Source organism: Magnolia sinica, chromosome 12, assembly GCF_029962835.1.
Source record: "Magnolia sinica isolate HGM2019 chromosome 12, MsV1, whole genome shotgun sequence".
Classification (NCBI taxonomy): domain Eukaryota; kingdom Viridiplantae; phylum Streptophyta; class Magnoliopsida; order Magnoliales; family Magnoliaceae; genus Magnolia; species Magnolia sinica.
Window position 1 is genome coordinate 60,213,634 of NC_080584.1, and position 23,189 is coordinate 60,236,822.

The following is a 23,189-nucleotide window of genomic DNA, read 5'->3' on the forward strand; positions in this document are numbered from 1 at the left end:
AGTAATTAAAATATTGATTATATATTAGTAAATAAATTTAAAACTTAATTATGTATCTAAATAACAGATTCCTTAAAAGTTGTTACTATTTTCCTGTATTATTGTGGTATTAGAAAACGGTTATGTAATAAGAAGTACGTAAATATAACGGTGGGAACCGTTATGCTATACGGGGCTGTAATGCTTGTTTTGAAAAGAAAAAAAGAAAAAAAAAAGGCCTGTAACAGCTGTTACGGCCACCGTTACCGTTTTTGATGACCTTGTTCGCAGTAAAAATGCAACATTTTAGTATGTGCCAATATTTGAGAATCTCGCGACAATATATTGATAATATTGTTTAGTGTATGTTTTGCGATGTTATCACGAGATATTCAAAATCTCATTGATATTTGTTACACTGACTCGTCTATGGGCCTGTTTAGTTTGTTGGGGAATTCATTCGCTAATTTTCCCAAGGCAATGTTAGACTTGGCTTAGCAATTCCTTGGGATGTTTAAATTCTGTTTGGTTGGCAGATTAGGTTTTCCTGTGGAAACTTGGGGAAGTCTAAATTCTGTTTCTTTTCCCAAACAATGACCAGAACTTCCCCAAGTTTTTCCAAGTTTTCCATTCTCCTGCTAAAAGCTAGTGTGAGTTTTTTGGCAGTAAGCTGCAGAATGAAATTCATGCGGAATGCAAAAAGCAGCCATGAAGTTCGAAGAACACTTGGATTTTGTAAAAACTAGAGAATCACTAAGCTGAGAATGAACAGGACCAGCAAGCAAATGCCTCTTTGTTTGTTCTATTGGACTTGGTCTTATCACTCTTCTTCCGTATGTTGATGACATTATTATCACTGGTTCCCATGAGTCCTCTCTTCTTTGCTTTATTTCACTTCTCATAAGCCATTTTGCATTGGAGGACTTAGCAGGCTTAGCTTCTCTTTGCTAATTATTTTTGGTATAGAGGCTAGCCCTATTTCCCCATGGTTAATTTTGTCTCATATCAAAAGTGTTCAAGATCAGTAATTGCCACTTGTCACTACTCTCACTATTTCTCCTAATCATTCCTCTTTATGACAGTGATCCTCTCGTCGACCTATCCAACTATTGTAGACTTACAGTATCTCACTCTAACTCGAACTGACTAAAGTTACGCTGTGAGCTTAATGTGTTACTTCATGCATCAGCCTACTATGTCCCATTTCCATCTTATAAAGCATATTCTTCAGTTTGTGAAAGGGACCCTCTCATGGCTTTCACATTTGTCCAATTCCTCTCTCCCCAACTTCATACTTTGATGCCAACTTACTTGGTTGACTTGATGACAATGGTCCTTTTTTTTTTTTTTTTCTTTTGACAAATTGTCTATATTGGGTGTTTGTGTATATCTTGGTTGCACTCTTGTTCTTCGTGAACCACTAAGCAATCTACTTTTTTCATTCTCGACTTGCATATAAGTATCATTCTACGGAATCTACAACAAGTGAGTTAATTTGGCTGTAGTTTTTTTATGTAGAGCGGGTCGCGGACAATTTCATGGCCAAGATGGACTAGAGAAGGCCCGATTGGAGGCGGAAGTGATATGGACTGTTAGAACCTTAAAACGGGCATATCTTTCAAATCGGAATGAGTTATTCGATGTACCATATATAATTTTGGGGTAGGAGAAGCTACTTTAGCCAACCAACCCCGCTACGCCGGGTTGCCCACGCCGAATTTGCGAGATTCCATCAGATCGACGGTCGAAATTCCGTTTTATTTTCGTTTTCACTATTTATAGTAAGTTTTAGTTTGATTATAATTTATAACTCTTCATCCTTTGAGTTTTAGAAGTTGTGTCCAAGAGGAAAAGTGCTTAGAAAAGTTAGGAGAATAGCACGGTGAAGCCAAATAGGACACTTACTATTTTTGGCTGAAAACCATGAGGTCTAGTAGGAATCATGACCGTCTATAAATAGTGATTTTACTATTTGATTATGGAACTTCTTCCTAGGGTTCATATCATTATTTAAGGGATTGTAAACTCATTTTTTAGTATCAATCAATTTATTTCAAATTTCGAGAAATCATTTCTATTTTCTTATTTTCCTCTTAGATTCGAGGTATCTCTGTGAGGAGTCCAGAGAAACTCCGTGGATTTAGAGTAGTTATCCCCTGAGGAAGACGGTGCTCGACCTCAACACGTCCTTCCCTGCGTCATTTTTACTATAGGAACTTCATATTTTAGCATCTAACCCTTCTATTCTTTGGTGTGTGATAATATTAGTACTACATATATGCCAATAGGTTCGGTATTACATACATGCACAAAACACATCGAGCTTAACTATCATTTTGTTCATGGGGAAGCTTCTTTAGGGACGCACCATGTTTGCTCCTCAGCACTTTGCTAATATTTGTATTGAGTCACTAACTCAAAAATTTCATGGCTGGATATATAGCAAACTAGGTGTTCAGCCTTCACTCACACAAGAAGTTATTGAGTTTGGGTCACAAACTCTTACCCTCAATCCTACACAAGGAAAGAGAGTATGGACTCATGCATGATGATGCAGGACATGAAAATTAAACATAATATGTAAAAATTCAGGCTTTAGATCATACAAATTAGAAACACTCACAAAAACTCCACTTCCCACATAAAGTCAAGCATTCAACATAAGGGATCTATAAGAGTCCAAGCCTACACATGCTAGGACTGGATCGATTAAAATTATAGACCAAACCATGATCAAAGGGTAATAGATTCATCCACACATGCATAGGAATATTCTTCAATCCAAGGGATTCACGGATTTCAATTCGGGAAACCTTAAGGTTTTAAAAAAAGAGCATGAAAATAGGGATTTAGGACAATCTAGGGTTAAGGTTAGAGAAATCAGGTGAGGGAGGAGTGAAAGAGAGGAAAGGAAGAACCTGGAACCAATTCCGCACGTGTGGATAGCGAACCCGCCTGACGTGCGCGCGCTGGTGGTGTCCTGCACGTGTGTGGGGCCCATGAGTCAGAAAAAGGCCAGCTTGGCCCTGGTCGGCCAGGGGTGGACCACAAAATCCGAGTTTCGCGACAATTCGACAATCGGTCTGTGCGCGGTGCTACGCAGAAGTTTCAGCCCCCTTGCGGGCCTGATTTTGCAAGTCTGCTGAAGAAGATGGATCGGCTGCCAAAAGAGGGCGGGTTTGAAGCGTGAAAGTTGTATGAGATAATGATTATGGAAGATAGGCGATGTGGTGATGGCAGATGGGCGTGGCTTTGCACCACGGTAGCTAGCCTTTTGAAGAAGGGAGGGTTTCGTACCTAATTAAGATTTCACAACTCGGAGAATTTAGAGAAGCAAAATGCTGGATTTTTTTATTCAATCATCAATGAGAAAAACAACCTACCAGGGGTGCTTATTTATAACAAAACCCTATTCCCCAAAACTCACGCCATGTGTGCAACCTGTTACTTAGAGATGAAGTAACCACAATTAACAACTAATCAAAGCAATTTAAATCGTCCATGATATTCTTAATAACAAAAATAACCAAAACTCAAAGTACTAGATCGTTTAGAATAGTGGGCTATGATCATGAGAACATATGGTGGGATTCCTATGACGATCGGGTCCACTCCAAGGGACCAAAACGCAGTCTTCTAGTTAGGAGGACATCCCTGGATGTTGTTATCGATCCAGATCGACAGAGGGGGTTCTCCTCCTTGCGTACATGTGTAAGGGAGGCGTGCGTGTGCTCGTGATGTCCCCATCACATGACACTTGTCAAATTTGACGCACCGTGTTTGAGTCACTTCTTCAAAGCTCTCACATGCTTTAATTCGCTCCTCAATTGCTTCCTCAATTGTTGATGTTGATGCTTCAGCTCGTATGATCGTTTGTCTTGCATACGATGTGCCAAAGTGGTGACCAAGGCAAGGGAGGTTGATTGAATCTCCTACAACTAATGAGAATGTTGTAATCTTAGGATATTCACTTAGGTGGATCTTCAGAGGATTTAGACAATGGATATGCTAATAAGATTGGGTCTAATTTCTAGAAAATGGTGGAGTTCATGATTATCTTCAAGGTGGGGGTTTGAATCCTCATTAGAGTGAAAATCTCAAGGAAGATGACTTGGAACTCATGGATTAGAGGTCTATAGGATGTGGGATATGAATGTTGAATCACCTAGCCTTTTATTGCACCAAAAACCCATTAAAATGCCAAAGAACCAAATGCCCTTTATAAAACATTTGAGCTCCAACAGTTTAAAAAAAGGGGTGCAGAAATGGCTCCTGTCGATCGATTGAACTTCGGTTGAATTTAGCCAGATATGTTGCTGGGTAGTTTTGGTCTTGTTCGGTCGCTTGAGCCTGATCGATCGAGGATCGATCGATCGAACAAGGCTAAAGCTGTCCAACAACATATCGATCGACTGATTGATTGAAGATTGCTCGATGGTTGCTGTTTGGGCAGTTTGTTTCACAGCAGCCTGCACCTCTTTTAGCCTTACTTATCATGTTCCAATTTTGGTTGTTAAGGCTATGAATGATAAACAAGGTTTACCTATAAAAGTTAGGATCATCTCGAGGCTAAGAGTTGTTTTGGGTCAAAGGTTAGGGTCACCAAGGCACCTCATATATTTGTTCTTTGCTCCTTGATGCTCCATGTCCTCGTGTCTTCGGTCTTCAATTTCCAGGGGTTTAATCGATTACATGACATACAGACTCACGTGACTGACAAACAAGCTGCACAAATCAGTGCACTAACAGATTGTGCATCCTCTACTTGCCAATATGTTTCTAAATGATTGTCCATAAGTCCACACTTTATTGTATACTTCATTTGAATACTTCGAATCTATGTCATAAGAATTGGGCACTTTAATTCCGAGTCTTGCATCAGCTGCCGCATCCACAATCACTTGAAAGTATGCCCAGTTTACAACATGTGGATGAATACTATTGCGTAAGAACAACTTTGCAACTGCCTTTCCAAGATTATTTACTATTCGCTTTGACCATATATGTTTGAATTTATTTATTTATTTTGCATGCTAGTGGCCTTTCTAACCAATGTTTCATCACCACTAGGTGCTCATGGTTCCCTCTTATCATCAAGATATGAATGGGGGTGTTCTTTTTCTTGTTGTTGCATGCTAAAGATGCCCCCCCCCCCCCCATCAAGAGCCGAACCAGTCCTCCCAAACACTTGGTGCCGCTCCTCATCCCCATGTCAAGATCATAAACTTTTCCTCCCTTGACTCAACATCCGCATCCAGTAGCGGCATAGGATCCCTAAACACTTCCGCTCTATATGGATCAAGCATAGCCTTCTTCTCCTTCTCCTTCATTGTCTATGTACTGTTAATTTCTTCTAAGTTCTTCATCTCTTCGCTTACTGCTCGAGGGACACTTAGACAACCTGAAACTTGACCCTTTTGATGGGCCAAGTGTTGTTTTAATCGAGTTATGCCCTCGCTCATACTCCTGTTGCAAATCATGCACATTATTTGATGTCTACTCTTACCCAGTGTTCGAAATATCGGTATCGCGTTACGTATCGCACTCTTGGGATACGAATACGTATCAGTTATCACATGGGATATATCGGTTGTATCGTTGTTGTTGGAAACATGGGGAAACATTGGGAAGTTGGTCGAATTTTTCAATGAAACTTCAGTGATTGTTAAAAAAGACATCAATACACAGCTGTAAATCAAAACATTACAAAAAACAAGTGCATATAATAGGTTTTCTTTGTATGGGGTACTAATCTATGCGTTGTCTAACTAAATTGACGCAAACATATTCAAAGTCTATTCATATAATTTATAAATGTAAGAAGAAGTGTGGGAACATAAGAAATACATTCAAAAGAAAAAGAAGAATCACTAGATCAGGTTACATACATGTTTGATTTTATGTTTGGACACAAATTGCAACTGATTTGCAAGAAATTGAATTTTATTTTATTTTTTTCAATTTTCTGCAACCCAGCCCATCTCCTCCAAATCTCAAAATTGAAGCTCCCAATCCATGATTTTTTCATGCAAAACTTGAAAAATCATGGATTTGTAACAATTTGACACTAATTTAACATGATTTACAGAAGAACAAAAGGGTCGAAAATCGAAAATGCTCACCGGATCAAACATGTGGGATATATTGCACTACTTGTGCGTTTCGTATCGCACAGGTGGGATCCAAGATATATCGTGGGATATGTCTGCTAATATCATCGATATTTAAAACACTGCTCTCACCTATTCTTACTCCATACTTCCACCCTACATCTTCATTCTCATTCCTAGCCATCCCCAACAAATACAATTATACAACAATGGCCACTCTATAGTTTGCACAAACCACAAACACCACAAACAATAAATAAAATTTGTTGTCAATTTGCATCATCAACTAAGAAATTAAACATATGAAATAGAAATTAAAGCAACTAAGAAATTTGCATCTTCCCTAGACAATCATTACATTTCAAGTTTCAACATGTTTAAAAAAAAAAATGAAATTGAAGAAAACTAGACGTAATATTTCAAAAAAAAAACAACCAAACTACTCAAATGATGTAGATCTTAACAAAATTAGCCCTCCCAAAGAAATATATTTGGAAAAAAAATATTTTCTGGAAATTTCAACGGAAATTACCAAAAGAAAAAACTTTATTTCCTAATCGAAAATGTCTCCCCTCTTTAGATTTGTGATCAGATAAAAAAAAAAAAAAAATTCTACAGATTTAATTAAAAACTTTTTTTTCTTGATCAGACCTGTTGTAGATTTGATCGGAAATGGTTCCCCCCTCCAGATTTGGGATCAAATTAAAAAAATATTGTAGAATTTCTATAATTTTCGACAGATCTGATCGGAAATGGTTCCCATCTCTAGATCCGATATTAGATTTTTTTTTTTTTTAAAAGTGATTTTTAAAATTTTCAAAAAAAAAAACAAACTGAAAAATGATCAAAACAATCTTCAAATCTGGTAAGTTTTGGTAGATCTAAGCATATAATAAACATTAATATGGATTTCAACAAGGATCAACAAAAAAATGGATATTTTAACCTTCTTTCTAATTTTTTTCAAAATTGGCCCCAAAATGGTTTCAATCCTTCAAATCGGTTGAAATCTGATGTTTTGATCCTCCAAGTAGCTATTAATGGTGCTGAAAATCCCTTTAGGCGGATGTATTTGTGGGATTTAAAAGCTCGGAGGAGAAATGAAGGCGAGAGATCGAAAATGGGGAAAATGAGTGTTTTAACCCTTTTTATACCTATATCGGTCTTAACCGATACGGTTACAGAATATCAGCACCTGATATAGGACAGCGGATACCGATATGGCTGATACAGGCCCATATCGTGTTTCGTATTGAGCCGATACGGACACGATACGCTCATATCGGTCAATATGATACCATTTTTTGGAACTATGGTAGACCCTCCATCATCTAGGAGCCACTTTTCATTGATGATCCCAAAAATCACTATGATCGAATGATCTTAAGCATTCCTCAACAGCTATGAAATTGATGATCCATATTTATTATACCAAATAAAGGTTTAATTGTTTATATTATCATATAGGGTCCACCTTTGATTGTCCATCACTCTTGAAAAATACTTTGATCCGATGATGATAATCACCTGAGCAATGGCTCGGCAACTTGATACCCATATTGATTTTTACTCATTTATTGGACTTTTCATCATGTGTGGTCCAGTTTGATTACTTATCCCTCTTAAGCATCACTTTCATTGAATGATCATAGCCATCAAACCAATGGATAGAAAATGGACATTTTGTGGAGAATGTGGAACAATTCTCAAGGTTAAACTTGGGAAGCCCTTTATATTCCAACTTCACGAATTGCAGAATTTTAACTTTTATTTCTTATTTTCTAAGTTCATGATTTATGCCCTTTTCACTATTTCGGCAATTAGTAAATTTATCAATTAAGACTAACACAAACACATTAATTTACATAATTGATGAATTTGGCAATTAGAAATTTGCCAAATTCATGAATTTGGTGTTTCCAAACTGGCCCTTAGATATTCCCCTGGATATGATTGTAAATACGTGGAACATGGATGTCTCAGGTTTTGTGGTGCTTGATGCTGCTGGTTTTGTGCATTTATAGTTTTCTTTTTTGCTTAATATTATCATATGGTTACCAGAAAAATGAAAAGGTGGCTGTTAACAGTGGATCCCTATTTATATACATAGAAAATATACATTGTAACAAGTTTGTACTTACAATATTGATGGCAATACCAAATTTTGAAGTAAAGCATCGTTGTATATGCACAAGGCTTCATTGATTTGGCTTGAAAATTTTACACTTTGAAGATCAATCCCTTTGTTATCGGTTAAAAATAAAAAGAGATCAATCCGTGTTGGTAATTTTTGTTGTCTGAAGACCTGAATGCATAGAAAGGGTAACTTATTGTTTTGGGGTGAACTGTCTTTGGTGAAATCATAGAAACAACTGGATGGTGCCGTACCAAAACTGAAATCCTGATTATTGAACTACTTGCAGTATCATGACAAATTGCAGCGTGCTGGAGTTCAAGTTACAAAGCATGTTTATATGGCTCTTATAAATGCATATTCAAATTGTGGGCAATTTGAGAAGGCAAAACAGGTACATTCTACAGCATGCATGCACTTTTCATTTACTCATTCTTGAAAGTTTTGCAAAGAAAAATGTTTATCTGATAAAATTTATAGAATTAGCCTCGCCTACCCTAGATCTTTCCTTTTTATCGGGCAATCCATATCTCTCATTTGACCTTTTTCTTTCTGAATAAATTATATTATTTATCCAAAAAAGAAAGCAAGCATTTTCATACATATGGAATTCAGCAAAACTAAAGCTTCATTTGGTTTTACTTAGTTTGATGATACTGCTCTTCCTAGTTTAAAGTTGCAAGATCTATAATTAGGGTGCTGCTCTCCTGTTCCAAAATCTTACAAATCTTGGATTCCCTGCCTCCTAAAATAGCTCACGCCCTTGCCTCTCCTGCTTCTAGACCCACCTCACTTCTTGCTGCTAGTGGTTACTAAAAAATTTGATTATTACTTCAATGAGGTTATATTTAACAATTAAAGATCTTTGTAGATAAGTTAGTGAATAAGTGTGTGAGTGTGTGGGAGAGGTTATATTTAAGAATCAACCTTCTTTAGTTGTCCGATGACAGTGTCGAGGGTGGCTCACCTTGAGACGTTTAGATCCCCCATCCTGCTTCCATTTCTGATGTGAAGACTTCTTCTGGTATTTATTTTTTTTTATTTTTTTTTCAGATTTATGTTAGTCTGAAGCCTTCACTGTTGATTATTGAGTTGTGTACCCGGCTGCATCTTGGTGGAATGTAGCACATGGGTAGATAATAGAAGCTTATTAACAATGAGGCACTATCAGAGTGATCCTTCTAGGTTGGTGCTAACTATGATCAAGCTTGATGGTAAAAACTATCTGGAATGGTCTCAATCTGCCAAAATGTTATCGGAAGGGAAGAGAAAGCTTGTGATGTAGGACCTATGCATGTGGATAAATGGTGAAGTGAGATCAATCAACAAATTAAATTAAATAATTAAAATCGCAAATCATGCTACAATCATCAAATATCTTAAGAATCCAATATGAAACTATTAATAGTCTAGGCCACAATCAAGAAACTACGCTATGCATGATCATTGAATACTAGAAAGTAGGATCTAATGGATGTAAGAACACCCAATTAGCATAGGAATAAGTCTATTTCAAAAGGAAATTACTATTGTTACCTAGAGTTTGCTCGATTAGAATGTAGGCTAACCTATGGTTTGAGGAATTTGGGGGAAAAGGTGAAATTAGGGTTTAGACGGTTTAATTGGCTAAGGGATTTTTGGTCATGGGTATTACTTGAAGGGAATTAGGGATTTTAAGTGGTTGGAGGTTTGGGGTTTTAGGTTAATTAGGGAAATTAGTATTCTAGGGTTTGGGGATTTTGGAATGAGGGTTTTTAGAAATTTGAGAAAATAAGAAATTGGGGATCTAGGGTTTGAGGTAGGGTTAGGGATGGGGAATCAGAGGGTTTTGATTTTGGGTAAGAGAGAATCCAAAAGGAAAAAGGGTTGGACCGTACAGCTAGCCTAGGGGCTCGCACGTGTGGCCGTACGGTCACACATGTGGGTTGTTGGCTAGGGTTTTGGGATCCCCAATGGTTGGGTTCGGTTGGGTTTGAAGTTAGATGATGAAAAGTTGAAGAAAAAGATGATTTAGGATGGGAACGGAAGAAGAAAGATGAAGTTTTGAGATGATCTCTTCCTCCTCTGGTAGACCCTGAATGGTGCTTTGATGTCCTCATTAGCTTGGTTACTGTTGAGAGTACAAACTCAACATTTTCTTGTGTCGTGTTTTATATTTATTGTCTATTGAATTTTGTCCTACATTGGATAAATGTGCAAGAGTGGGTTGTAACTACTATTTATATAAAGGGGCTCAACATATCTAGTATGTGTGAAGTGTGTAACCATGTTGCACCTTATGCACCTTAGAGCTCTAGTCTAGTAAGAGTGATCCAACCCTTCATTTAATATAGATCTCATGTTCTTCAACCTCAACACACACACCCCCATTTTGTTTGGTTAACATGGTCCCCAACCAAGTTAGATCGTGTTAATCTTCTCTTCTTCAATATCCTCATGTAGCCGATTCATTTGCAAGGCACCCGAAATATCTTCATGATTAACCGCTTCTTCAGTGTCCATGTTTTCACCTTTGACGCACCTTCCATTTTCCATCCCGTTTAGTCCTCAAGTTGCTACATAGGTAGCCCATTGTCATTGTAAACATGGTTGCCCTGCGCGTTAAGGATGCCCATCTTTGTGGTGACTTGTTGTCCAAGTGATGTGGTCTGGGTCTTACATGCTGATGATGGAGTGGTGGATTAGGCACTATACGCACATTCTAGCATCCTCAAAATACATGAGTTTCAACCTTGTTTGTGCTCAATGCACACAAATTGTTTGACGTCATGTTCAACCCAACATGACTTGAGAGATTTCAACAGTGACATGAGCTTTTCTTTTCCATTTACCTTTTCTATATGATTCTGTTTTGTTTATTTATTTATTTTTGAAAGGATTTTTTCTAAATGATTCTTAAAGTCCTCGCCAATTTAAAAATATAAAATGATAGTCAAGCGAAGCTTAAAATAGAAGAGAACAAGTATAATTTGAATCATAAATCGGGATTTGAATCATAAATCATAGGATTCAAATCGTAAAATTATAGATAAAAAGGGTTTCAAAATGTGGGATTCAATTCATTTTGCTTGAGATTCGACTCAAATCATATAACACAGGATTTTGACAACACTGCCTGGAATTTTTTTTACTATCCAGTGTTAATGGTATCACTACCAGTATTATCGGTATCGTCGAGCTAGAGATACGGATAATATCGGGGACATTTCAATAATATTAAAGATACTTCGAACAATGTACCCAACTCAATAGAAGGGAGTAACAGAGAGAGAACCATCATCTTTTAGAGGTTAATAGATCCATCACGCTGGAAATGGATGTTCGTAAAATCTATGGGATGTAGCATAGTTGACTGTTGTGTATATGATAAATAAGATGCCACACTAACATTAGATGGAAAGTACCTGGAAATAGTGTTCGCAATATCGATACTATCATCCGATATATCGGCCGATATTATCGGTATCGCAACGCAACGATACGAAACCCGTTAGAAGATACCAAGATTTTTTATTTTTATTTTTTTGTATATAAATATCCAAAAAAGAAGAAGAAAAAGAAGAAGAGAGAAACCTTCAACAATGTGGATTTCGAATTGATTTCAGAAGTTTGTAGGTAATTGATTTCGGAAGATAGTGTGAAAAAAATCCGGAGAAATCCGGAGATTTGGGAGAGAGATTAGGGTTTTAAGGGCCGAAACCTCTCTTCTTACAAATAGGGCTTCTGAGCCTTTTTTATTGTGCGGTTGTACGCGGATTTCATGTGAAAGACTTTCATTTTTGCGCTGGGATGGTAGGTGGGGCCCACTGTGATGTTTGTGAGAAATCCGCCACGTCCATCTTTTTGCTTGTTTTAGGACATGCGACCAAAAATGTGGTGGATCCAAAACTCAGGTGGGCCGCATGAGAGGAAACAGTAGGGATTCGGTGACCATTGTTGAAACATTTTTATGGCCACAGAAGTTTCATATTAGTATAAGTTTTTTATGTTCTCACTTCATCCCAGTGGAAATGACCTCATAAACGGTTTGGATGGCATATAAACATCAAGGTGGATCCTAGGAAAGTTTCAACGGTAGAAAACTCTTTGCCCAATTTTCCCTCTCGTATGGCCCACTTGAGTTTTGGATCCACCTCATTTTCGGTCGCATCTCCTAAAATGTTCTTGTCAAATGAATGGACGGGGTGGATTTCTCACGAAAATTATAGTGGGCCCCATCTAGCATCTGAGGCAGGAACATCCTGCGAAAGCCTTTTGCAGGAAATCCGCGTCCGGCGTGGATTGAAATCCTCGCAGACAGACGGTATTGTCAGAGGCTCTGTAGGGCCCACCATGATATATGTGTTTTATCCACACCGTCCATCCATTTTGATAGGTCATTTTAGGGTATAAGCCTAAAATATAGGTAAATATAAGGATCAAGTGGACCACATGATAGGAAGTCGTGGCAATGATATGCACCGTTGAAGCTTTCCCAGGCCCATCGGTGAGTTTATTTACCATCCAATCTATTCATAAGGTCTGAGAGACCTAGATGAAGGGAAAACATAAATATTAGCCTGATCCGGAACTTTTGTAGCCCCTAAATTTTTTTAAATGGTGGCCATTCAATGAACACTTTTTCGTGTGGCGCGGTCCACCTCATTTTTGGATTTGCCTCATTTTTTGGTCAATTCACTAAAATAATATGCCAAAATGAATTGATGGTGTTCATACATCATATTATGTCGAGGTGGCCCCACAGCCAGGGTCCCACCATGTTACTTACGTCATCTTATGTGGTCCACTTGATATCTGGATCTGCCCCATTTTTTTCTCAGCCTTTAAATTTATCCCAAAAAAAATGAATGGATAACATGGATAGAATGCATGGGGCCCACACAATCTACCTCATATTTTGAGCCAAGACTTATCAAAAAGTAAATATATCAACGTCATGAATTAGAGAGCGGATTAGGTGAGACCCAATACCCACCCACAAGGGTGCGGCCCTTAATTAGAGGTCCACCTTAACGTCTGTTTTTTGTATCCATGTTGTTCATCTGTTTTTCCAAATCATTTTAGTGTCTTATCCAAAAAACGAAGCACATCCAAATATCAGGTGGACCATACCAAAGGAAAAAGTTGTGATTGACTATTAATGGGCCACAAAAGTTCTGGATCAATCTGCTATTTGTTTTTTCCTTTCATTCAGGCTTATGTGAACGTATCAACTGATTGGATGGTAAATAAACACTATGAAAACATTAAGGTGAGCCCTAAGAAGGTTTTAATGGTAGGGCCTTCAATCAATACTGTTTCATATGGCATGGTCCACTTGATAATATGGCATGGTTTTAATGATATGCTTCATTTTTTGTATGGTGCTATAAATTAAGGTGGCAAAACAGATGGACGGTGTGGGTATACATGTCTTGATGCATTTATAAATGTTATGCAACATATTTGAATATAATTGTTTTAGTTCAATCGGACAGCGCATGACTTAGGACCCTATAAAAAGGAAACATATTATGTGCACTTTTTTTTAGGAGATTTTATGATTTAAAAGTGTGTATTAAGGTCATTTTTAATAATCTCTGAAGTTTCATTGAAAAATTCAAACATTTTCCCAATGCTTCCCTATGTTTCCCAAAAAGTGTGATAAATTATATGATACAAACGATATCCTGTGCGATAACCGATATGTATCTGTATCCCAAGGGTGCGATACCATGTGCGATACCGATATTTCAAACACTGCCTGGAAAGATGTCGAAAGCGGTTTTCCCTTGTTTTCCCTACCTCTAAAGGTTTTTGGATGTCGGTGCTTCATGCATAACTTAGGAGCATCTAGAAGCAAATTGGGCCCTTAGTCTACTGTGTGTTTCTTAGGGTAAATCATTTTTAGAAAGGTTACAAATGTTAGTTTTGTGTAAAAAAAAACAATGTCTCAATAGATGTTGCATTCTTCAGGAACATACTCAATTTTTCTTCCCAAGATAGCATCTCTTGGTAGATGTCTAAATGAGTCATCTCCTCTTCCCATGGTTGTGGATCCTCCATCTCTTCCCTTTGTTGAGCCTCCCAAAGATGATCCCAAAATGTTGTAGGTGTACATGCAGGACATGGAAAATTAAATATGATATGCAAGATTTCAGGCTTAGATCCTACCAATTCAGAAACAATCACACAAATTCCACGTCCCACATGAAAATCCAAACATTCAATTAAAAAGGGGAATCTATGCGGGTCCAAGCCGACACAGGCTAGGACTGGACCAATAAAAATTATAAACCAAACGATGTCAAAGGGAAATAAAATCAACTACTCATGCATAAAATCAGTCCCTAATCCAAGAGATTCCCTAATTTCAATTCAAGGAACCCTAAGGTGATAAAAAGGAGTAAATCAATTAGGGATCATGTAATATAGGGTTAGGATTCATGAAAAACGGCTATTAGAGGATAAAAGAGGATAAAAACCTGAGCCAAAAGATGATCTCGCGTGTGGACAACAACAATGGCCCAGACGGACGTGCGTGTGATCCCGGCCGCACGTGTGTGGGGCCCACTATTCAGAAAAAGGCCACATTGGCCCTGGTCGGCCAGGGATGGATTCCAAAACCCCCAAATCTCAGCTCGATCCGATGTACGGTTTGTGCGTGGTGCTCCGCCGAAGTTTCAGCTCGCCTGTGGGCCGAAATCTGGAAACCTGCTGTAATGAAGAAATCTGATGCAACAAAAGGACAAATTCGAAGTACGGATGGTGGGGGAAGATGGAAAAAAAAGATGATGGAAGATGGGGGTGAATTGGGATCGATGTGGCTTCGCACCACGGTAGTCAGCCCTTCGAAAAAGGAGGGCTTCGCACCCACTTTCGAATTCTTCTACAACTCACGAAGAGAGCAGAAAAATAAAGCAGGAATTTTTTATTAACTTCAATGAATGAAAAGAACTACAAGGGGTGCCTATTTATAGGGAGAACCCTATACCCAAAAACTCGCACCATGTGCGACACCTATTACTTGGCGATGAAGTAAACTAAAATAAAAACCAAATAAGGAAATCTAAAGCGTTCACGATGTTCTAAATAATAACAATAAGTAAAACCTAAAATATAAAACCAATCCGACGAGTGGGCCACGATCATGAGATCCCATGGTGGGCTTTTCTTGACTATCGGGCCACTTTTCTGAACCAAAACTTGTTTTTTAGTTAGGAGGCCCTCCCTGGACGTCGTCATCGAGCCAGATCGATGGTGGGGTCCTCCTTCTGCGTACGTACGTGCGTAGGGGTGGTGGTGTGCGGGCGTGCGTGTGCATGATGTCCTCATCAATGTCGCTATGGATACAATAGTTAATGACCACCACCCTTTTATTCCAGATCCCGCAGATTCACTAGTTACAATCTGCGCTCCATTGGACCTTATCATTGCTCTGCTCAAATTTTAAAAGGGTTTTTACTTCTCACCCCATTAACAATTTTGTTTCCTATTAACTCCATTTCACTTTCTTTTCAATCGTCTTCTATTTCTTCCATTTTAATCCCTACTAAAGTTGTAGATACCCTAGTTGACCTTAAATGGTCGGCAACTATGTTGGAAGAAATGCTTGTTCTAAAGAAGCAAATGTTGGTATTATGTGTGCCCTAAAAAGCCAATTTCATTCAATTGATTGTTGATTGGAACTTGGTCATTAGTTGCCTTTATTGATGAACGAATAAGGTCACAAGTGACTCACTTGTCTATGTACATTGTTGTTAATTTTTCTTGGAAACTTGGACAAATTACTGGGTTATAGAGATTTCTTCTGTGCCTTGGGAAAGAATGCAATGACATAACTTCTCAAATGGGCTATTGGAGAGTTGGTGTTGTGTTTTAAATAGCAATGGTGTGTTGCGTAGCATTAGCATGTAGTGTAAGCTACACGATACTTCTATTTTTTAATTTAAATATAGGAAAAATATGATAAATAGTAAGAAAAAACAAAAAATATAAAAATGCCTAAAAGATGATTAATTTTTTCAAGTATAAGAATATTTAAATAAGTTATTAATTACTATTTATCAAAAGCCAATCCACATAAAGTCATAAACCAAATCAAATAATTATCACATCAACAACTTTCTAAGCAATCCATTTTAATCTTTTTTCTTAATCAAACCACTTTAATTAATAATGACTAATTGAAACCACAAGCCACAACTCACAAGTATGAAAAATAAAATAAAAATAAAAATCCCATAGGTTAAGAATATCAAGTACAATACGGATGTCATCTATACAAAGCAGGGTTTTCGAAAACCCTTTTACTTTTAAGTTTAGTTTTAAAGGTTTTTTTAACGTGTGAGGTTCACACCAACTTTAACAAAGGATCACCATTTTAAGTGAAAGTAAACAAAAAAAGGTTTGGTTTTAACTTTACATTTTAAGGTTTTTATTTTTTAAATAATAATACTAGTTCTACACTATTTTTAACAAACAAAACTAAAAAATAAAAATAAAAAATAAATGTTCTCATCACTCTTCAAAAATAAAATAAAAAATGCATTATAGTGTATGCTACAAATGCTACATGCTACGTAGCTATAGCGTATGCTACAACCCTTGTGGCGTACACTATAGGGGATATACGCTATTTTGCTATGCTACGTAGCATATGTTACCACTCCGCTATGGGCGTTATTTGAAATATTAGATGTTCCACATTCTTGAGTACCCGAAATATTCCATGACCACCCTAGCAGGTATGGGAAACTTGGGATTTCTTTATGATCATTCTATGTGATATGAACAAATGACAAGTCAGGATGGATAAATCTCCAATATGGAGCATTCAGTTGTCATTTCCTTTTATACATTGAGAGTATGGATGTTCATTTGTTTATCGAGACCTAGTTTTAGGATCGATTGAATATCTCTGTTGGATCGTCTTGATTGTGCACCAACTTAGATTGGTCCTCTGTCCTGATATTGCAAAGGGACTTCAGGGGTTTTGATGCACCTTTTTATGCTACATTTGTACCTGATAGGCAGGTGTTATTGGGCCTCATGTTGAGATTTAGTTAAGATTCAACGTACCTCAAAAGGGAATACGCTTGTTGCTCAAGATAGAGATTAATGGCTAGATCTCATCTTTTAGATGTTCCATCACACTCAACATAGCCAGTAAAAATGTTTTCAAGAGGTTTTATGATGAATTTCAACCGTTGAATCTTTTATTTTCATCATAAATTTGTTTTTATCTAGCTCGATGAAAATTTGATTTTCAGATTTTGATGCAGGACATGATGATCTAACCTAATATGATGCGTTGAAACTAGATTGCGGATTAACTAGAGAATCAAAAGTCAAAATAACGCTAAACTACCACAAGTTAAAGAAACTCAAATTTGTAACATGTAATAGTGCCGCAATGTGATTCTTATAAAGTATCAAGTAATTAGGATCGTGTAGAAGATAAGACTCTCACTTAGCATAGGTATTAAATCTAAGCATTCATGGAATTACTTGAATTCTAAGGATTTTGCATGTTTGGGGCTGTTTTAAGGGTTAGGGAATGTAGGGAATAAGTTTAGAGTATTTTGCGAACTAGGAATTTAGGGTTTTAATATAGGGATTTGAGGATTTTGGGATAGGAATTTGAGGGTTTAGGGTTACTAGGTTAGGGAAAATTGGAGAAATTAGGTTTAGGGTTATAGGATTTAGGGAGAATTCGGATAAGGTTTAGATTTGGGGTTAGGTTTGGAAAGATTGAGGATTTTAGGATTTGGGAATCTTAGGGTTTGGGATTTATGATTAGGGGTTTTGTAAAGGGAATCAAAGCAAAGAGGTAAGTCGAAGATTTGAAGCAAGGGGGCCACAGATTGGGGCTGTCTGTACGGACACTGTTCACGTGGTATTGTTCCTGCAGTACTGTTCATGGCTAGAGCTTGTGATCAGTTGGGTGTAGGTTAGATCTAGGTTGGTTTAAAATCATTAAAAAAGAAGAAGAAGAAGAAGAAGAGAGATGAGATGAGAAGAGAAGTACCTTTAGAGAGATAAAACAAGAGGATAATGAGGGGAATCACTCCCCAAATGGTTTCACACCATCAATCCCATAGCATGATGAATTTCTAAATCACATAGCAAACGAGATGAAACTTTTTCATTCATGGTTCATAATAATCAAACCCTAAATGGGGTCCAAACCTTTTATAGTCTCAAAAAGAGACTTTTACAAAAAACCTCTCTTAAGAAAGAATTCTCATAAAAAAACCATATCTTAAGTAAAATATAAAATAGTCCAAAATTAATAAAATAAATGACAAAAACTACTCAAAAGTAATAAATCTAAAGTATCTTAAGCTATTCGTGGCCAATGGGGTGGTCCATGATCAAGAGTAGTGCAAAGGTCCATCATGTTCGATCCAATGGGCTGATCGATGCTCGCATGCAATCCAACAGTCCAAACGCTCCAAACAAGCAACCCACACACATCTAGCTAGTGTGGGGTCTTCAACGATGGCTAGGAATGCGACTTGGGCCCCGTGGGCCCCATGTGATGATCGTTTCGCAATAAGTGCTCGGATGTCCTCATCAATTCCCCTCAGCTGAGGAGATATCGCCTCTGGTGAAATAAAGTGGTGGTGATGCTCGAGGAGATTCGAGTGTCTTTGTTGAATCTCTATCTCTGTGATCCATATATTGTTTGAATCTGGCACGCCTTTCCACTTGATGAGCTACTCTTGATAACATCCATGTAGTGTGGAAACCACTCGCTCATCCCAGATATCCTCTATCGTTTCTCTCTTGGTAAGTGTGTATGGTAAAAGAGGTAGATGCTGAGAAGAATAGATGGGTATGGGCCAAGGGTCATAGGATAGGTTAGGAGGGCTATCATCAGGATCAATGTGATGGTTTGAAAAAAGGCTAATAGTAGTAGGTACCGGACCCTCAAAAGATAAAAGATCTTCCACTTTGATTATGTATCTATAACCCATGTCAGGTGAAAGATTCACAACATACGCATTATGTCCCTATTTACTCAGTATCTTATAAGGTCCTGCACTATGGCCTTGTAGTTTCTTAACGGCCCCTTACGGAAACCGTTCGGATCTCATATCAGATGGTCACCTATCTGAAACTCTCTGAACTTGTGATGAGAGTTAGCGAATATCTTGTGCGTTTCATTGCTCATGATAATCCGTTTTCTAATTTCAACTTGTGAATCATAGATATGACATGAAAATGCATTTAAGAACTCTGACAGCCTATAGGATACTGACATAGGAACTGACTTTATTGTTCCATGCTTAGCCTCTCTGTCAAATTCTTTCATAGTGATAATATGGTGAGACTTAGGCTGCGACTCTTCGTTGTTCTCACTTTCGTGTTTTTCTCATTTTTTTGTGACGATTGTGGGAGGAAGAGGATCCAAGATACACTTAACAAATGCAAGGGGTGTGATCTCAACAAGCTCAACCTCTTCATCACTTGTACCAGTGACATCAAGCTAATAAACTTCTTCTTCATACTCGCCCTAATCAACCACATCTTTATCCAACTCGCTAATGGCAAAAGCCTTATTTCTTTCTTTTGTAGGACATTGATGTGCGAAATGCTCATGTCCTCAACAGTTGTAACATTGTGTGGACTCATCGGTCTGCACACCAATAACAGCCAACCCTTTCCCCTTTTCATCTCTGTAGGTGAGTCTTGAACTAATATAGTAGGGCCCTTGGGTTGAGTTCTAACGTTTGGTCTAGCTCCTTGTGAAGTGGGCTCGATGTTATAATCTCTTGGATCAACCCGCCTCATGAATAATAGTTTCGGATACCGCTCCAACTCTTGCACCACCTGCTAAGCGTGCTCTAGAGTGCTCACATTGTGATGAATGAGCTCACGCTGGATCTTTGGACGGAGGCCCATTCTAAAGCGAGACAGTGTGACTAGTGGGTTCTCCTGAATATTACATCGCATCATGTATTCATCAAAGCGCATGATATAATCAATTACAGACATGGATCCTTGCCTAAGGGATTGCCATTGATCTAGGAGACTTTGTTGATAGGAATGGGGAAGATATTTCCCTCTTAATATTTCTTTCATCTCAACTCAAAGAGAAACTGGATCCTCTTTAGATCTTTCCACATTTTGCTCCACATTCATCCAGAACAATTTAGCTCGGCCCACCTTTATCTTGGCAAACCTCACACAACGGGCATCAGACATGTCATACCACTCAAAGTAGTGGTCCAGGTTCGCCATCTAATCAAGGAATGCCTTGGGGTCCATGCAACCATCAAAACTTGAGCCCTCAACTTTAACGCTCTTCATGACATGGGCATCTGGGTTATGGCGGTCATGACGCTCCTCACAATGTGGTTGCACGTGTGCCACCATGACCAACACCTTGGCCATGCCCGCGTCCATGGCCTTCAACTTGCCCCAAACTTGAGAGTGAAGATCTTCCCTAATGTCAGGGTTCGCCCAAAGGGAGGGTTCTAGCTGATTGACGTGCATGTTGGTTGCGATCAATTGAGTAGTGGTGGTCTTATTGTGGGCCTCAATGGCGATCCAACGGTTGTTGATAGTGTTAAGGGTCTTGGCAATCTATTCTAGGTTCATAGGAGTAATGTGAAGACCAAAACCACACCTAGATCGTGTGGGCATGCACTAAAAACATAAGGTGAAGACTCGGCCATACCCTAGATGATCCTAGACAACTTTAGATAACCTTATATGACTCTATATGCATTGGATGCGCTAACAACCCTAGATGTAATGAATATGATAACCTATGCTAAACCTATAGTCTCTGATACCAAATTTGATGCAGGATGGGATGATCTAACCTAATATGACTCCCACTTAGCATAGGTATTAAATCTGAACATTCATGTAATCACTTGAATTCTAAGGGTTTTGCAAGTTTACGACTGTTTTAAGGGGTAGGGAATGCAAGGAATAAGTTTAGAGTATTTAGCAAACTTGGAATTTAGGGTTTCGATATAGGGATTTGAGGGTTTAGGGTTAATAGGTTAGGGGAAATTAGGTTTAAGGTTACGGGATTTTGGGAGAATGATGATTAAAGTTCAGATTTGAGGATTAGGGTTTGGAAATATTGGGAATTTTAGATTTGGGAATCTTAGAGTTAGGGTTTGGGATTTATGTTTAGGGATTTTGTAAAGGGGATCAAAGGGAAGAGAGAAGTCGAAGATTCGAAGCAAGGGGGCTATGGATTGGGGATGTCCGTACAGACACTGTTCACGTGGTACTATTCCCGCGATACTGTTCATGGCTAGAGCTTGGGTTTAGTTGGGTGTAGGTTGGTTTATAATCATTAAAAAAAAAAAGAAAAAAAGAAAAAGAAAAAGAAAAAGAAGATAAAGAAAGAGAGATGAGAAGAGAAGTACCTTGAGAGAAAGAAAACATGAGGATAACTGGGGGAATCACTCCCCAAAGGGCTTTACATCATCAATCCCATTGTGAGATAAATTGCTAAATCACATAGCAAAGGAGAGGAAACTCTTCATTCATGATTCATAATAATCAAACCCTAAAGGGGGTCCAAACCTTTTATAGTCTCAGAAAGATACTTTTATCAAAAACCTCTCTAAGAAAAGAATTGTCATTAAAAGAAACTCTATCTCAAGCAAAACATAAAATAGTCCGAAAATAATAAGATAAATACAAAAAATACTCAAAATAAATAAATCTAACTATCCTAATAAACTATTCGTGGCCAATGGGGTGGTCCACGATCAAGAGTGGTCTAAAGGTCCATCATGCGTGATCCAACAAGCCGATCGATGCACCAATGCAATCCAGCTGTCCAAACGATCCAAACAAGCAACCCACACGCATCTACCACACTTCAATGATGACTAGGAATGCAACTTGGGCCCCATATGGTGATCGTCTGGCCATAAGTGCTCGGATGTCCTCCTTAGATCTTTTGATGTTCATTCTAGAACCCTCCATAGGGTTTTAGAAGCATGGATTGGATTCCATTGTAAATTTGAAGGAGAAGGACACGAGTATATTCGGGTGAGTCAATTAGGCAGGATAGTGAGCAATACCAAAATCCCTAAGGTGGAGCTCCAAAACAGTTGCTACACATGAAACCTGAAAGTTCTGCTCACTCAATCCTCATCAAGAAAAGAACGCTTGCACAGTTTTGTTTTAGTGATATTGTGTTGATAGGGAACAGTCATGTGAAAATCTAAAAGAGCAAAAGTTACTTAAAAGAACATTTTGAGATTAAAGATTTGGGTCCTCTAAATTTTGTTCTTGGGATAGAAGTTGCTTGGTCCAAAAGTGGCATATTTATATCTCAAAGAAAGTATGTCCTCGATTTTCTTGATAAATTTGGCATTAAGAAAAATAGCCTTTGAGAGACTTCCTTCCCAAAAAGAAAGTGCTCCCTTCATGTAAATTTTTTTTTTTTGTTAGCTTGTTAGTACACCCCACTGTCAGTTCACACTTCACTGTTAGCCACCCCCACTAGGGAATCGATACCAAGATCCCTTCTTGTAATTGATCAAGTCAGACAGTCATTGATTTGTACGTCTTTGGGAGCTCTTCTAGTTGATTCTCCTATTGAAGTGTATCATCGCTTGCATAAGAAATAATCAGAAGCTCTTCCACACCCTGGTTTATATCAACATCTTGTGAGACAACTAATTTACTTGATGTTCCCGTAACCCAATATTGCTTATGCAGTCAATGTGTTTAGTTAGTTCAGGCATGTTCCTCGTGTGCATCATCTAAGGGCTTCTCATCAGATCTTGCAATATCTAAAATCTGGTCTTGGCAAGGGTCTTTTGTACTCCAACCATTGTCACTTTAATCTTCGTGGCTTTTGTGACACCGAATGGGAAGGATCCTTTGGTGATAGGAAGTGCACAACTGGATGTTGAGAATTTATTGGTGGTGGTAGATCTCTTGGAGAAGTAAGAAATAGTGTTGTTGCTCAATCATCTACAAAGCCTGAATATCGGGCA

At 38.1% G+C, this 23,189-nt stretch overlaps 1 protein-coding gene across 2 annotated transcripts in view; it reads left to right on the top strand.

Annotated features, from left to right (window-relative positions):
• Window positions 1–23,189, top strand: part of LOC131221456 (pentatricopeptide repeat-containing protein At4g04790, mitochondrial-like) — a 93,485-nt gene that overhangs the window by 51,875 nt on the left and 18,421 nt on the right. For both annotated transcript variants that reach the window (XM_058216710.1, XM_058216709.1), the window contains one exon: window positions 8,513–8,617. In XM_058216710.1, coding sequence (XP_058072693.1) covers window positions 8,513–8,617 — 105 coding nt within the window. The remainder of the gene's footprint in view (window positions 1–8,512; window positions 8,618–23,189) is intronic.